The following is a 16,622-nucleotide window of genomic DNA, read 5'->3' on the forward strand; positions in this document are numbered from 1 at the left end:
ACCGTCCTCCGCCCCCATTTATATATTTATATTAACGCACGTCCGGCGCCACCCGCAGCCTTGCAATTGAGTTAAAGTTACTTTTGCCGTACTAAGTACGTACGGGGCTCATCGTTATCCACGAAGGGCTCGAGGTTTGACCTCGCAGAGAAGTCAAACCCGACAATGCTTCTGGTTGTTCCGAGTCCAGTGAAGGATGTGTGGTATGGGATGAATTGGTAAGACTCGGGCTACTCCGGAGATTGCAATGGAGACTAACTCAGCTGCAGGGCGCCTGACCTGAATGACCTCGCCTTGTTTCTCATCAGCACATCGGTTTGCACTAAAACTGTTCATATACGGGACCTTGATTTATATAGTAAATCACGCATGATGCCCCACCATCGGCCATTATCTAGGACTTATCTTGCCCCCTCATGACCAACTAGCTGAGGGTTAGAGTTGTTGGGAAAGAGAGTAAGCTGAAAAATGGCCACTTTCATTTGGCTTTTTATAAAATACAGTACTACTAGCTCAGACATCCCTACATCGCGGAATAATCTCCACTAATGCACCGTGAAAGGTCCAGTCATTCGCTAACTGACGCTTGGATTTATCTGACTGCGAAATTCCTAGTCCATTGGACGGTTGGTTCAAGTCCGAAGAAAATACCGAGCATGTCATTCATCTCGTCTGCGTTGGTCCGTAGCTCCTGAATAAATAAATTCTGCACGCGGCCCGGGCTTATCGAGCCATGGACAGTTCTTTGTACTTACTTTACTTGCTTTGAGAAGGTAGCAATGGCCGATTCCAAAGCCAACCGGCCTTGGAGGATCCTCCTCCTCGTCGTGTTGTTCGTCTCTGTTACGAAGTCGCAGACAATCTACTGCAACACAACCAGCCCATGTGTAAATGATGCGTGTTGCCAATGGAAAGATAACCAAGGCGTGAGCTCATTTCATTTACCCCAGACCTTGTCTATCTTTTACTAAAAGCCACCTAGATATGTGGCTACGGCTCGTTTTGCCAAACCGATTGCATCAGCAACTGCAATGCCACTGCCGAGTGTGGAAAAGATGCCAAAGACCCGTCTGCTAGCTGCCCGTTGAATGTGAGTCAAACTTACATTGCCCTCTAACGGTAGCCTTGGCTGATATCTCAGGTGTGTTGTTCTCAATGGGGATTCTGCGGAACAGGGGATCTCTTCTGTGGGAACGGTTGTCAAGGTGACAACTGCGGAGATCCCACTGTCCCCTCGTGCAGCTCAAATAACGTTCTCAACCGGGTTGTGGGATACTATGAATCCTGGTCAAGCGGGCGAGCATGTGATGCATGGCGTCCAAGTGACATGGCGGTCAGTGGATTGACACATATCAACTACGCATTTGCATTGTTCAGCCGAAATCTTCTCGATGACAGCTTATGGAACATCGAATTCATGGACGACGGTACAAATGATGTCGACTCACTAATTGAAGAGTTTGTCTCCCTCAAGCAAAACAATCCTCAACTGAACTGCTACTTGAGTATTGGTGGCTGGGCTTTCAGTGACCCGGGAGACACGCAATCATACTGATCTGATGCGGCGTCCTCCTCCGAGAATCGAAAGGTGTTTGCCGAGGCAGTCCTCAAGACCTTGCAACAGTATGGCTTCGATGGTGTCGATCTGGACTGGGAGTACCCCGCGGCGTCTGATCGAGCTGGCAAGACAGCAGATACGGTGAACTATGTTTACCTAGTCAACCAGTTGAGAAAGACGTTCGACGAGTCTGGTCAGACTTACGGAATTACGTTCACCATACCGACTAGCTATTGGTACATGCAACATTTTGACATTCCCGCGATGCTTGAAGGTGGTGCTGACTGGGCCAATCTGATGGCCTATGACCTGCACGGTGTGTGGGATGGAAAGGACCCGTTGGTCTTCCCTCGCTTATAGTTCTGCGTGTTCATATGTCACTAACCTCTGCAAAGAAACATCGGAAGTGTGATCGCCTCACACACTAACTTGACGGAAATTAAAGCCTCACTCGACCTACTCTGGCGAGCTGGAGTCAACCCTACGCAGATCGTGATGGGAATGGGTTTCTATGGCCGTTCATTCACGTTGTCCGATTACTCCTGTACAGAGCCTGGGTGTCCATTTTCAGGCCCTGGCACTGCGGGATCTTGTTCGAATAGCAGTGGCATTCTCTCTTATAAAGGTTAGTCACGCACTGCTGCGTGCATCTTGGCAATATCCCATGGTTTACTAACAACAACTAGAAATCACAGAAATCATGGATGAGGAGGGGTCTGAGCTCATCTGGAACGAGGAAGCAGCCGTTAACTACCTTGTCTGGGGCGGCAATCAATGGATCTCGTTCGATAATGCGCAAACATTTCAGCAGAAGGTCGACTACGCTAATTCAGTCTGTTTGGGAGGCGCCATGATCTGGGCAGTTGATCAGGATACCTATGATTGGAAGGCGCTTTCTGGTCTTCTTGGGCAGGCTGTTGATGGGAACGATCTTCTCAACGGCGGATCGTTATTGGAATCCCAGAAGAAATCACTCGTCAGTGAGCTGTCTGCATACACAGGGGCTGATTGTTATATCAGCGACTGCGTGGACATAAACACAGGGCAATGCAAGTCAGGGTACAGTGTTCTGGACTATGTTCACTCTGCGTCTGGTAACGGCGCTGCGCTCCAGAATCCCGACAGCAAGCAGTGTCATTCTGGCAGTGAGACTGACCACAATTCTCAGTATCGCATGATTTGCTGCCCTGCTCATGCTATGCCTGAGGGATGCGTTTGGGAGGGGGCAAATGAATTTGGTCTGTGCAGTGGGAACAGTAGCACATGCGGTGATAACAAGTATGAGCTGGTGGCAGATACATACAATGATCGGACAGGAACAATTCGATGCCTAATCAACCAGCGGTCACTCTGTTGTAACACCAACAGTCTACTGAATGAGTGTCATTGGAGTGGGTGCGCAGATTCCTGCCCTACCAATTGGACGACAAACGAGTGGGGAAGTATATTTGGAGGGAACAGTGAGACTCACCTTGTTCTATCTATCTATTTCGCTGCTCTAACACTCTTCTTTCATAGACTTGAACCCCGACGAGGGCGAAGCGTGTCCATACCTCTACAGTTTCTGCTGCCCCTCTACAGGTACGACGATATTGTTTTTACCTTGTCGTGTGAAACATGCTAACGACCCCAGACACGTACAAAAATTGCGAGTGGCACTATTGCGATTACTGTCCGAGCGACAAGGTGCTCATTACTCGGCGTATGGAAATTGACTTCTTCCTCAACGAAGGATATTACTCCCGATGTGGCGATACATCGACAGGCGCGCTCTACAACTCGTTTTGCTGCGACCCCCCTTCTGCCTCTGAGAATCGGCCTGTGGATCCCGCAGATCTCTTTGAGTATCCAGATGAAGACCACGTGATGTATTCCTACGAAGTCGAGAAAACATCAAACGATGATGGTAGGAATATAATCCATTCCATGCAGCTGCTTCAGTCGTCGCTGATAACACCTCAGCTACCAACAATGAAAACAGTGATCCATTTGCATTTGTCATGATCGATGGCGATCCGGAAGCGTACGATGAGTCTCTTGTCGACCAATGGAGCTTCCTCGTGGACGAGGAACAACTAACCAAGCGATCTCTCAAAATGCACGAGCGAAGAAGCATATTCGAATACCGCGATGATACTTTCGACAACGAGGTCGAGGTCTATCATATTCAGTGCTCCACTACTTTCATCAACGGCACCAGTGGTTGCATGTCAATCTTCCAGGGTGGTGCAAACAATACCATCGTGAAGATGCCAAAGGACATTGGAGCCGGTCCATTTGCACGGGTTATCAGTCTTGTTCCGGTGGGCTCTACCGGAAAATCGGGTCGTTCTAATATCTTACCACGTTCCAGTACCGATACCTACGAGTTGACTGTTGACTATGACCTCGCCGGTGCATCGGCAGAGAGGAGTGGCGATGTAAACTTCAGGGTTGATTACACTAATCTTCTTGAATACTGGTACGTGAATTGCAATCCTGCTACAGACGGCTAAAATGCTGAACCTCCAAATAGGAAGGATATCACCGACACTCCATCTAAGCGCCGCAAGCGCTGGTTTGGTGGTTTTAGTGCCTGGCTGTCTAAAATGACCTCTATAACAAAAAAGGATCAAGGATACCTTCCGATGGAGTACGATGAAACCATCAAGCTCTTCCACGCCCAGGGGTACTGCCCTGACCTCAATATCACCGCGACCGTGGATCTAGACGCCAACATTCACTTGGCACTCAGGGCCCAGTATGGATATTACTTTGAGGGAGCCATCCTCCCTACCCCGTCTTTGATTGCCGCGTATGGATACTTTTCAGTTGCGCCTGAAGCATCGGTATGATCTTTTGCCTACAATCACGCTTATTCCTACTTATTCATTGTTATAGATCCTCTTCACCCTTCGCGGCGAGGCTGTCTGGCAGTCAACTACCGGAACACAGTCAATCATTAGCGGCATCACCTTCCCTGGGCTCTCCATCAAAGGTCTTATTAGTATTGGACCGGAGCTTGAGCTGACTGGCAAAATGGATGCGTCGCTTAGTATCTCTGGAGAGCTGAATGCCGGCGTGGTTGCATCGTGGCCCCGTGCCGAGGTGTATTTCCCTCAGGACGACGGCGGCTCGGACGCGACAATCATGCCAAAGGACATAGTTGGTGACGATCCACAGACTTTTAGTGTTGACCCCATCTTCGATGCCTCTCTGACGGCAGAGGGGAATATGGCTTGTATGTTTATCCATGACCATCTACTTTCGTGAGATGCTGACATTAATTTAGTAACACTCACCCCTCAGGTGAAATTCGGTATCTCTGTCCTAGGCGGAAGTCTCATGTCTGGATATGTGACGGCGGGTGTGGACAACACTGTTTCATTGGGTATCAATGCATCTGCGTCTGTCTCCTACGACGGCACTACGTCTGCGGGATTCTGCTACTGGGCTGACTATATCTACTCTTTCTTTGTTTCTGCGGACGTCTCGTGAGCATTCCTCCCTCTTATCCCATCTATTCACCATTGACTGACCAAACAGATTTCTGAATGATCTTGCCTACTGGGGCAGTTCGTATGAGGCGGCCTCCCCTGATGACCCAATTGTCTTGGTGGAAAACACCTGCATCACATACTCGAGTAATGACCCTCTCAGCAAACGGAGCAGCGTGGAAAGCCTCGTTGCTAACAGCACTGGTTCTGGCTGTTTCGGTGGACTGGTGGAATGCTCGACTACTGTTAGTGCGGGCAATTCCTCCTGTACATTGACTAGCGGCGACGAAGGCTCGGGCACAACAACCAGCAAGCGCGCACCGCAGTGCTACAACCTTCCTGCTCTCTTTTACAACTGTGATCTATTTGGTGCAACCGCTGTCACGAACCGGAATCAAAACACGATGCAGAACTTTGGCTCGAAGTCGTTCATTGGTATGTTTCCCCTTGCCCTGTACCCGTATGCATCGCACTCTACCAGCTTCAATAACAAGCAGCCCTAATGCACAATGAACAGGTATCTGCGATAATGTTCGAAACTATCTGCAAAAGAATCCGGGCAAGATTAAAGGAAACGGAATGGAGCTTACTTACTTCTCAAGCAACGAACAACAAAAAACTGGTGGCAATCGACACGATGCATGCTCTGCTAAATACAAGGAGTGCGTGCAGGAGAAAACTGCCTTGTGGCCGACCGAGGTACAGTCAATGTATAACTGGCAAACCACCCAGACGATCAATGGTGTTCGCACTATCGTTCCAGCACCGACCGACTATGCCCTAATGCAAGGCTACGACGATAGTCTATCGTGTGATGAATTTCCTTGTGAGTAGGCAGCCAACCCCAGTCGGAAGAACCTTACTAACCGTCCATGACAGTCAATGCGTATGTCTATTTTTCAGTCTGGTATCACATAGTCTCTCTTACTAATAGGTATCCCACCCAGATCTGAGGAAGGAGGCACTGGTGCGGTAAGTACTTTCCTCTCTATCTTCCCCTGTGGCTTTGAAATTCTAATCATGCGCTGTATAGGAAGTCGCATGCGTAAGCGCCCATCAAAATGACTACCAGGGAACGATCAATAGCCTGATAAGTAATATATACGACGCGGTTAGCATCTCATCCTCTTCGTCAACTAGCCATGAGTACTCATTGATCAACCTGTTTAGAGAACCGGCACTACGATGCCGTGGAGCGGATGGACTTTTGCTAAGCCTTGGACCGGTCAGACACGCAAGTACAGAATCAATCTCACATCCGGGACGCACAATGGCTACGATCTGTCTTACGCGGGCGAAATTACTTACGCGCCCTATGACATGGCCTACATCCTGGGTGGGTTGAATCTTTGGGGAAATCCAGAGCTCTATTTGTCTCCGACTACTAGAAACGCTGTGTGCTTGCTCGGATCATGGTACAATCCGCTGCTCGGTATTAATGAGGGCCGGGCGTATGGGTGTGACGTTACTTTCGCGGCCCAGACGACTCTGTTCAAGAGAGCCCAGGATCCTGATGATCCCAGCACCTGGGTGGTTGAGAGTAAGTGCCATGCCTATAGGATTGATAAATATCGTTGAATAGTGCTAACGATGGGTAGAGGTGCAAGTCTCCGCTGAGGACTTGAAGAATCCAATCCCGCTGTTCACGGAAGATGGAAAGGGCTATCTCGACAACGCTGCACGCAATCTTGAAGGAATGATGGAAAAACTGAACCTCGAGGCCGATCAAGAGAAGGAGCCCATGATCACGGCCACACCACATGCAAGTCATTTGCGAAGCGACAAAGAATCCCACCATTATCGCCACTGAGATGTCAGATCTGTGTTTTATATCATGCTTCGGATCTTCAATGAGTAATATTCACTCTTTATATGTTTTGAAAGAAAATGTCCCCCTCTAGTCCATATGATCCCCGCTCTTGATGGGGAGCACAACTACACCCCTGTCCCAGTTCAAGGTCCTTTTAAACTAATGTCAACAGAACAACAGAACCACTGAATGAAATTGCTAGTTCATCCTGTGCTCAGTAGTATGTACTATTAACCGAATATTAGCCATAATTCCAGCTAAGATTGATTGATTCACTTTGGGGCCGATCCAGGCCCCTTTTCCAGGTCGCCTGGACTACTTCATTGACATCATATTTTCACTGCAAACCATCCTGGGAAGTGTGTTCGCTAAGCGTACGCCCTTGTACAACCTTGAAACGAAACGGGGATGCGAATCCTTCCAGCTCGCTTACCTTGTAACTAGTATATCCTTCGAAATCGAGCCCTGGTCTGGTTTACGTAGTACATCATACATAGTTATCGTCACCGCGGAGTAGATAGTATAATCCGGACGGCATGTTATTTCGCTCTCGAGGCATTACTGGTATCACTATCGACCGGGGGGATATATATCGAAAGGATCGTACAGCCACCTGGCTACGCTCTGTAGTATGTACTACCTATGATAGGGACGGGACTCGAGCCCTCCAACCCGTTTGCCACGACCCTGTTTGAGGCGAGCTAGAAATGCTGAAGGATCATTCCCACGAGGTATGTACCGCTGCGTTGGTAAAGTCAAAAACCTAGATCAATTCCTTGTTCTCGTTTATTTTTTTTTATTTTTTTTAATTTTCTTTTCCGGCGTCCCCGAGTCATCGGGACGGGAAACACTCGCTAATTGGTTTTGTTGTTTCTTTTGTTTTTGTTATTTTGTTATTTTTTTTAAAAAAAAGAAATTTATAATAATAATAATAAAGAACGAAAACGCCACAGTACCAAAGGATAATGTTCTCAGAACCCTCGTCTGGAGGCACGAGTTCAGCTGTACGGGGTCAACCTGGTTATACATGCGAAACAAACCTGCGAGTGACAGCTGTCAAAACTCGGACCCTGTTGTGCGTGATGCAATTATTTATGGGCCCCATTCCATTGCCAAAGGGTATTCCATTTCAGTTAGATTATCTACTCACATGAAATGAACGGATGGCGAAACATTCTACTCTGTACGGAGTACGTAGTAACAAAATAGGGTTACAGCTGACCCCGGAATCTGGGTAGGGGGTCCCCCCCCTCAATCAGGGTAAATGTCGCGAATGATAGCTCTGGATCAATATCGCGGCTTCTTTGAACGAACGGCACGGGACTTACAGAGTATGTATATGGATGGTCAAATAGAAGATTTACTCTGTTACCGACCTGGTAACTAACCAAGTCATCGGCTATACGAAGTACCTAACTTAACCCGTAATTACCGCAGTTATGTAGATGAACTAAATCAAGACATGGTACTGACAAGCCGCCGAGTTCGTTTATTGCTTCAAACGGAAACAATTGTCTATACCTGCTCCTCATGGATAGAATATCTATATGAAACATGGTCGCACGGTTTCCTTGGTAGGTGCAGAAGCAGAACAAGGCGAAAAGAAATGGGTGTATACCATAGTAACCATACTCCGCACGGTGCCCTCACATCCACTACTTTAATACGTACTTTCGATATTACTCGTAGAACATACAACAAGAACAAACCTCCTGCCTTACAAGCACATCAAAACCCCACGACCACAATACGATTCAAAACCATTCTTTCTCAGGGGGCGAACCCAGCCAGCCACCTGGGGCCCCAGGGGGCTGCGGTTCATTCAAACTCCGTCGACCCGTACTGATTTGGTTGTTTTGACAGATGTCAGATGTCAGATGATCCTAACAAGCTTTCAAATAAGTTTTTTTTTTTTTTTTTTTTTTTTTTTGTTTTGTTTTTTCCTTTGAAGTACTTCGTAGCCGTCATATTGAACAGTCGAGCGCGTTTCTAAGAACTTAGAAGATCCCTTAACCATGCTCCATGCATACCAAGAAAACATGGCAATAAACACGCTCTGAACTTTTGAAGTCCTTGTTAATAGTCCGCCGTATTATCATATCACTTCTATAACTAACTAACTCATATTAATATTAATTCTACTCTGATATACTATCAACAAAGCCTCGTCAGGGCTGATAATACGCTCAAACCAACCAAGGTTCCACTCCACTTTCCATGAAGCTAATTGCCTATTCGAGGTTGCGATTTGCCTCATTTGGACGATCGCCCCCTTTCTACCAGAATCTAGATGTACGATGTCCGATGTACGGGAACTGGCAATTGCCGACTGGTTTCAACGTTCTCGGTAGGTCGACTTATGAAACTAAACAAGTGCTTAGTTAGTTAAGTTAGTTAGTTAGTTATACTAATTTATCGTAATTTGTAGTTACGTAGTAGTTATTGTTTGAGATTGACCTGACAGGATAAAAATAGCGAGAGACTAGAACAAGTCGTAACACCATGACGACAAACGCACGCTCCAATCCCGAGAGGAGTACCGAGTACGTACATAGAAGAAAAAAAGTTCTTTTGAACGTAACGAACGACGAAAAGGGACAAAAAAAAGAAAAACTCCGTACGCCGCATTAGTCATATCCATTGCATGAATGAATTGTTCGTTAGACAGACAGGAAAATATATGAAAAAAAAAAAAAAATAAAAAAAATAAAGCGTCGGCAAAATAAAATAGCTTAATTCCCCGACAAATCCTCCTCAAACGGACTACGCGGTCCCACCATCCAATCCTCCATAGCCAACCATTCACTCCAACGCAGCTCTGCCGTTCTCAACTCTTCTTCCTCCGGGTCGCGCAATGGCCTCAGAAAGGGCACCGTTTCATACGGCAGTATATCATAGTGCGCCTTTGTTTTGAGCCATCCGCCACTTTTCGCGGCGAAGAGGTAGTTTATTCTCTCCTGGGCGACGATTGCGCCGACACCCTGACGCCAGTCTGCCCCGAAAAGCTCTTGCATGATGGTTGGAGTGTCTGTAGCTGTGGCGACGAGGCGGCGGACGTAGGGGATGAGTGAGAATGGTTCTGGTTGTGATTGTGATTGTCGTGAAGACGACTCGGAGGAATTGAGAATGCCGCCGGTCGTGGCACGCTGGCAGGGAAGAAGAATGTTGATATGCGCCGCAAGTGATTGCGCCGTGGGCCGATGCTGTGCCACATTCACAAAGTGTTCTATACACCTTTGGTACACTGGGAACCATTCAGAGGGGTTGAGTTTGCCGTCGTCGGCGAATCGAGTTGTGCCTGGCATTTGGATTGTTGTAGTAGTAGTAGTAGTAGTAGTAGTAGTTGTTGTTGTTGTTGTCGTGGTTGTGGTAGAAGCAGTAGATTGTATTTCCGGCGGATTGCCGTTCTCGTTGTGCCTGACAATAGCATCATTAGCATGTGAGGGAGACGAGACGGGCCGAGCCGAGGGGTGGTTATACTATACCTATGCGACAGAAGGCGAGTAGGCGCAGAGACAAAACGAAGACGTCGATTGACGATAGATCTCAAACCACGCCAGAGTCGTAATCTCAACCCAAGTTGTGTCTTGTCGTTGTAGTTGTTGTAAGTTGACATACATGCGCTTCATAGAACATATAGCTGCACCGCGCTATGGTTAAAGTACCTCTAAAGGCGAAAAGCGAAAAGCCAAAAGAAAGGAAACGAGGCATGAACCAGTCACTAAATAGGAAAACAAGAAAAGGAACCTCTAGAAAAATAATTCGAGTCCAACGTCTAACAACATCGTCATAGAGGAGGAGGGGGGGGGGGGGTGATGGTGTGGGAAGGTCGAAGCTTGGCCCTTATATGCGCTTTTCACCTTGAGGAGTGGGACTGAACCCAGAAACCGGAAGCAAAGTAGAGTTGGGCGCACAGTTTCCGAAATTGGCTACTGGAAGCCATTGCAGGAGCGATGTGGTCTTTCCAAGTCCACTTGCTAAGTGACCCAGGTAAGAAAAAGGTTGTCTAGGATCGCGAGCTCCTGGGCTAACCTCAAACTGTGCTGGATTGACACTGGGACAGCAGGGGGGTAACGTGGAAAAAAATGAGCAAAAAGCGAATCATGAGAGAGCAGCAGGAGAGGAGACGGACGGGAAAGCAGGCTAAACAAGGACAGGGCGGGGACAAGCGCGAGGACTGAAGCTATCGAGAGACTAGAGACAGAAGGCTAAAGACGAACTATTGAGGCAAGCCACAGACGGTGGGGACACGAGCCACAGGTAGTCGCCACAGATATGGCGGTGCGGAGCGTCAAGCCGCAGCCCCCTATTGGCTGGTGCGGAGCCGCTACGGAGTGGCCGAGATCGTCTTATTTCTTACTGCATCTTATACTAGTTAGTAGTTAGTTACTGCCAACTCCTCCAGGGTAGTTGTGGGTTGGGGGGTTGTGGGAATCAGAACCATTGAAATTTTTGTATTTGTAATGGCCATGGTTAGTTAACTAAGTTAACTAAGTTAGGGCTTAATTGAGGCATTATGCCAATCTTATGCCTCGTGCCTCAGCCTTCAAGTTGCCCTTAATCCCTGCCTTGCAATACAATCGAAAATCATAATAGACATTCCTATCGATTGATGCGCACTCTTTCTGCATGTAGATGTAGGAGCCGTATGTCTCCCACCGACTCTGTTGGGGCGCGCAGGACCTCGCTTGGAAGCAAGTTCCTACGTAGTGTTTACTACGTATCAATTCAAGGGATGTAGCTAGTGAGTGATTAGCAACACATACAGAGGATTGTTATCATCATACTCGGTCGAGAAGATCACGTTCTTCAGCGCTGGCTCGGCGACCAGTGACCCAGTGACCCGAAATCCCTGATCAAGCCTGGACCATCCCTGTATGTGGCCCCCGTCCCTTAGGTACTAACTATGTACTAAGGTATGGTACGGAGTCCTTCTCGTAGCATGTAGGGAGAGTTCAGGCCCAAGGCTCTGGTTGCGACGTACAGGGGATCAATCCTTCGACCGCCAGTTGACAAATCAGTCACCTCTAGTTAGTTAGTTAGTCAGCTAGTTAACTAACTTACTACGTAGTAACTTAGTACGTCTACGTTAACTAATTTAGTCCAGTTAGCCTTCCATGAGAAGGTCACCTTCGCAACGCAACGAGCGCACGGATGGTTGACAGAGTGAGGGGAGTTAGTTATCGGATAGTGGACTTGTGGCTGAGAAAATTACTCCGTACAGAGTGCTCGCAGTGTAGTAAGTTAACTTACATATGTTAGCGGAATACCTAAGTTAATGAATAATGAATTTGCTCTCGAACCCCCCGTCTACAGCCAAATCAAACTACGCTCTCTGGTACCGGCGCAGCCATGGCGGTGGCGTTACCAGTCGTGCCAGAATCATGGTTATTATCGTCGACCCAGGTAGTTAGTTACCTACCGGTACGTAGGACTACTCTACGCACTACCTTATTAGCGCTTACCATGCCCGATCCTCGATCTGATTTATCGATCGCGCTCCGTGTCTGCTGTCGGACGGTCTGTCGATGTGATGCGACCGCACTAAACAAGAAGGTACCATGCAGGAACACACAGAATATTCCAAATCAAAAAGCAAAAAAAAGTAGACGAAGTGAGGTCATGCAGTTCTGATCCGGACAAGCGGAGGGCCATTGTACCATTTCATGCAGCAAAATTCAATAGATTGAAAGTCCGCTCGACTAGTGCCGCGTCCTGAGTGGGAAATCACGACGAGCGAAAAGCCCAGTGGGGCCCTTTTGGGGTGTTCAGACGTGCGTGGCCAGCGCCCAATGATATGCGCCGAGATTTACTCCAGGAACAAGATCCATGATTCATCGACTCTCTGACGACGAGCAGATCTGACAAAGTAGGAAGTAGGATAACAACTAGTTCACTAGTTATCTACCATGGGCCTTCCAGGGCCAAGAGCCATCGGGGTCGTGAGAATCGGGTCCCTCCCACTGGCCAGGCTGATCGTCTACTAATCTTAGCCCTGATTCAAAATCTAGATCGGATGGGGTAAATACTGCTGCGTCACGTTAGCCGTCGCACGGAGTACCTACTACCTAGAACTAGTATACGAAGACGGTGCTTGGTGCCAGCCTTGACGGTAGACATATTAGACTTGAGGTTCGTCTTTGCTTTGTCTCCCACGCCTCGGAGTCAGATGAGTAGTTATATAGTCAAGTCTTGTCCGTGTTCAGTCGAAGTTTGTTCAAACAACCAACACAACACAATTACAAGACCAACACATACCAATACAAACCAGCCGACAGACAAACACACTCAAGCCACAATGACATACAAGACCAACTATGAGTTGTGGGTTAGTTTATCTCCCTCCTTGCTTCTGCGTACGTTTGTACTAACTCACCACCAATAGAACCCCGCACTCACCTCGCGCCGCCCATCGCAAATGTCAGATATCGACATCATCCTCGCGCAAACATACCCTCACGTAGCCATGCTACCATACATGCAATGCCAGCACTGCAACTACGAGGAATCCGAAGAGGAGCAACAAGAACACCACCCACAACAACACCAACCAAGCAGTCCATCCAGTTTCACCACCACCTTTTCGTCGCCATCGATTCGCTCGGAGGACAATGCAGATTCTTTATCCACGACTACATCGAGTCAGTATAGATGGCTCTGCCTCAACAATCAAAAACGATTAAAGCTTCGACATCGACTGAGGCAGTTATGGAAACGGGCTTCGATTTAGCAGGAATCGACTTGGCCTCGGGACTTGATGACTTTGTCTATTCATTTCATTTCATTCCATTCATCGCACATACTAGTATACAGCACCTCGTTCTGGAAACGATTCTTGCCTACATAGGTATCTTGTTTTTTTTTTTTTTTTTTTTTTTTTTTATTTGAGCACTTTCTCTTTCAGCATTTCCTTTGTCTATTACTAGTGGCAGATGGAGTTGCGAGCAAGGCGTTATTCGGCGAATATTCTGTTTAGGTTCAATGTTCATGTTGAATGTTCATGTTCAATGTTGGGATCGGAAGATCGGAAGATATCTAGAATCCACTGAATTTCTTTTTCAATTTCTTTAATTCGACTCCTAATTCACTATGTACTATGACTAGTAACTGTAATAAGCGAATAGACGAGGTCTATCGATTAGAGGAGGGGGGAGTATGGGACTGTGCAACGAGGGTGGGTTTCAGAGACCGTGGTACAATTGTCTAGACTCTTCTCTCTTACTAGTTATAGTATACTACGTCCAGAGTAGTACACTAAGGTACAAGGTACACTCATGGACTGTGTGCTACATAGTACAGATGGAAGATACGGACGGCTGTCTAATCAGGCCACCCGCCGATCTGTGGCACACAACGTTCGGTGACACAAGAAAAAGCGCAAATATGGTCCCTGACGAACCGACATAGCTAATAAAAACGTCCTTCTATTTCAAGAGAATACTCCCGATAAGACCAAAGATAAGGAAAAAATAAGAAATTCCTTCCCGCTTGATTTTCCCACCAGGTGCATACGCAGATACAAAAATAACCAAAAAAAAAAAAAAAAAAAAAAAAAAAAAGATCAGCATATCCAACTCCATTAGTCGATTTAGGCAGGTCGATATTATTTTTGAAGTGGTGATACAAAACGATCGGTCGACAGTCACATTTAAATAATAGATTGACCGTTTGTAGATTGTGATACTTTGCAGGGTTGCACGTACACCACCGTGTGGTGGCGACCTACGACTGCATTAGAGTGATGAACACTGTTGGTGATACCTTGGAAGGTTATGAAACGGGTACATGTACCACAGCGCATCGGCGTCTAATGGGGAAAGTTAAGTTACTAACTAACTATGTAGGAAGGTGCTGACAGATGCAATATATGTGATATGTCGCATGTACAATGCCGCCGACCGTTTTGTCATATGGCATCTGCGATAGTTAAGTTAATGATGATGATGATCCGAGGAGAGATAACTTAACTTAGTTACCTGCATGACGTGACGAGTCAGTCCTGCTACGGTACGTACTACGTAGTTGCGTAGTTACAACTTACCTGTCTGGCGAAAATGCGAACGTAACTTCGGACTGGCACCTTTGTTCAATCTAGGAAGGTTTCACAAGGCGCAAAACGGGCGAAGAAAGAGTCTGAAGCCATTCTAGAAAAATTACCGTATTAGGGCATGCGTATACCTAACTTAGTCGGTAAGTCGGAATGCCGACACCCGACAGACTACATCGACCGACTACACCGACAGAGCCTACAGTCGTAGTGACAGCTCGTCACATGTGTTTCTTCGAGCCGACGGACTTTGAACTTTGATATCTTTGACATCTTGGATTCTTGGATTCTTGGATACGATACACACACGGACATGTCCGTCAGCCAATCATGAAAAAACGATCGGGCATGCCGGACCTACAGAGTACCGAGTCCTGACTAGCCCCAAAACGGCCTAGCCCGGCCTGGCGGTCCGATAAGAGATTGGAATGTGGCTAGTGGTGAAGTATGTGGCTCAATTGATTTGCACGTGCCGGACTGTTCATCCCACCATCCATTGCTTGCGGAGTAAACGGCACGAAAGTTCCGTCTGGGCATACTATACTCTACCACTGAACAGAGGGATTGAGCTGAGCACCACCTTGACCGAGCAAAGTCCGTAGAAATGCCGCGGGCTAGCACAGTGGGCTAGAAAGCTAGGGATTTGCTTTCTCTTTTCTCGCGGTGGACCCCGTGGCTAGTGACACTAGCCACAGAGCCCACAAATGAATGAACCAAAAAGCTAAAATAGACGATGTGGCTGAACATTATGCAGGGTCCATTTGTGGACTGTGGCTGAAAATTGAGCCTCTCGACTCGTCTCGTAGGACTCCGTACGTACGTACTCCGAGTGTACTACGTAGTACGCAGTGTTTTTCGGCCATGTCTCCGTAACGGAGTAGAACGAACACGTCCTCCGCAGGCAGGTGAAAGCGAGGACCACGTAGCCCATGCCATGTCAGGTCAGGTCAGGTCAGGTCATGTCATGTCATGTCATGCCATGCCCTGCCATGTTAGTGCGTAAGTGGCGTATTGCTAGGATAGTGCCTAGGTCATCCTCGTCGGCAATTAGTTAGCTACATGTATGTCTCGTAACTAAAATATGACGTCCACTCCTCCGTCTTATCAGCCTGGACGGAGCAATCATAATCGTAATCGTAATCCGCCGCATAACTTATCTGCCCCGGGGACAACTAACTAACTTACTGTAGTTAACGAGTTATACGGAGCACAAGAGTCAGCATCCGAACAGCCGCCGGACGTCTTGACTCGGAGTTTAGCGTCATTCATCTCATCTCATCTAAAGCTGGGACCGTCAAAAACAGAACGAAGTGCCGGATGAAGCCCGGCTGTAGGCTCGCCTTTCCCTTCCCACCCTTTTGCGAAAACAAACTTTCACCAAAACTCAAACATTAACGCACACTTCCTGACCAGAACCTGTTCAGTCCATCCATCAAATTCAAAAATTATTGCGCCCCCTAACAGCTCAGGGGGAAAGTGTTGATCTAGCGGCATTGATTGGCTGACAAGCCTAGTATATAGTTAGTATATTCAGATCGTGAGAGATCGCAAAAATTAGCCAATATTTCCTGAATAAGATAGCTAAATGAAATGACCTTGTTTTTTTTTTTTTTTTTTTTTTTGGAAGAAAACTCATGGTTCATGGAGCCTCGGGAATAGAGCGAGCGGGATTAATTTTGCCTGACGTATACGGAGTAAGTAATAGACTCGTAACCAGACTGGTCTCCGCCC

General features: G+C 47.3%; 3 protein-coding genes across 3 annotated transcripts; 2 read left to right on the plus strand and 1 right to left on the minus strand.

Annotated features, from left to right (window-relative positions):
• Positions 1 to 165: 165 nt before the first annotated feature.
• EYB26_009903 (uncharacterized protein) lies at positions 166 to 6,844 on the plus strand (the record flags this gene model as incomplete). Its single annotated transcript, XM_054269149.1, has 21 exons — positions 166 to 218; positions 270 to 315; positions 774 to 926; positions 983 to 1,090; positions 1,142 to 1,511; positions 1,605 to 1,896; positions 1,954 to 2,183; positions 2,245 to 3,018; positions 3,077 to 3,139; positions 3,192 to 3,464; positions 3,521 to 4,019; positions 4,074 to 4,386; positions 4,439 to 4,778; positions 4,830 to 5,031; positions 5,084 to 5,469; positions 5,552 to 5,860; positions 5,914 to 5,920; positions 5,982 to 6,006; positions 6,068 to 6,145; positions 6,205 to 6,574; positions 6,633 to 6,844. 21 exons carry the CDS (start codon positions 166 to 168, stop codon positions 6,842 to 6,844), a joined length of 5,103 nt encoding a protein of 1,700 aa, XP_054125124.1.
• Positions 6,845 to 9,576: 2,732 nt separating this feature from the next.
• EYB26_009904 (uncharacterized protein) lies at positions 9,577 to 10,460 on the minus strand (the record flags this gene model as incomplete). Its single annotated transcript, XM_054269150.1, has 2 exons — positions 9,577 to 10,261; positions 10,330 to 10,460. 2 exons carry the CDS (start codon positions 10,458 to 10,460, stop codon positions 9,577 to 9,579), a joined length of 816 nt encoding a protein of 271 aa, XP_054125125.1.
• Positions 10,461 to 13,142: 2,682 nt separating this feature from the next.
• Positions 13,143 to 13,574, plus strand: EYB26_009905 (uncharacterized protein; the record flags this gene model as incomplete). Its single annotated transcript, XM_054269151.1, has 2 exons — positions 13,143 to 13,172; positions 13,230 to 13,574. The coding sequence occupies 2 exons, from the start codon at positions 13,143 to 13,145 to the stop codon at positions 13,572 to 13,574; spliced, it is 375 nt and encodes a 124-aa protein (XP_054125126.1).
• Positions 13,575 to 16,622: the final 3,048 nt, after the last annotated feature.

This window comes from Talaromyces marneffei, chromosome 8 (assembly GCF_009556855.1).
Source record: "Talaromyces marneffei chromosome 8, complete sequence".
NCBI classification, from domain to species: Eukaryota; Fungi; Ascomycota; class Eurotiomycetes; order Eurotiales; family Trichocomaceae; genus Talaromyces; species Talaromyces marneffei.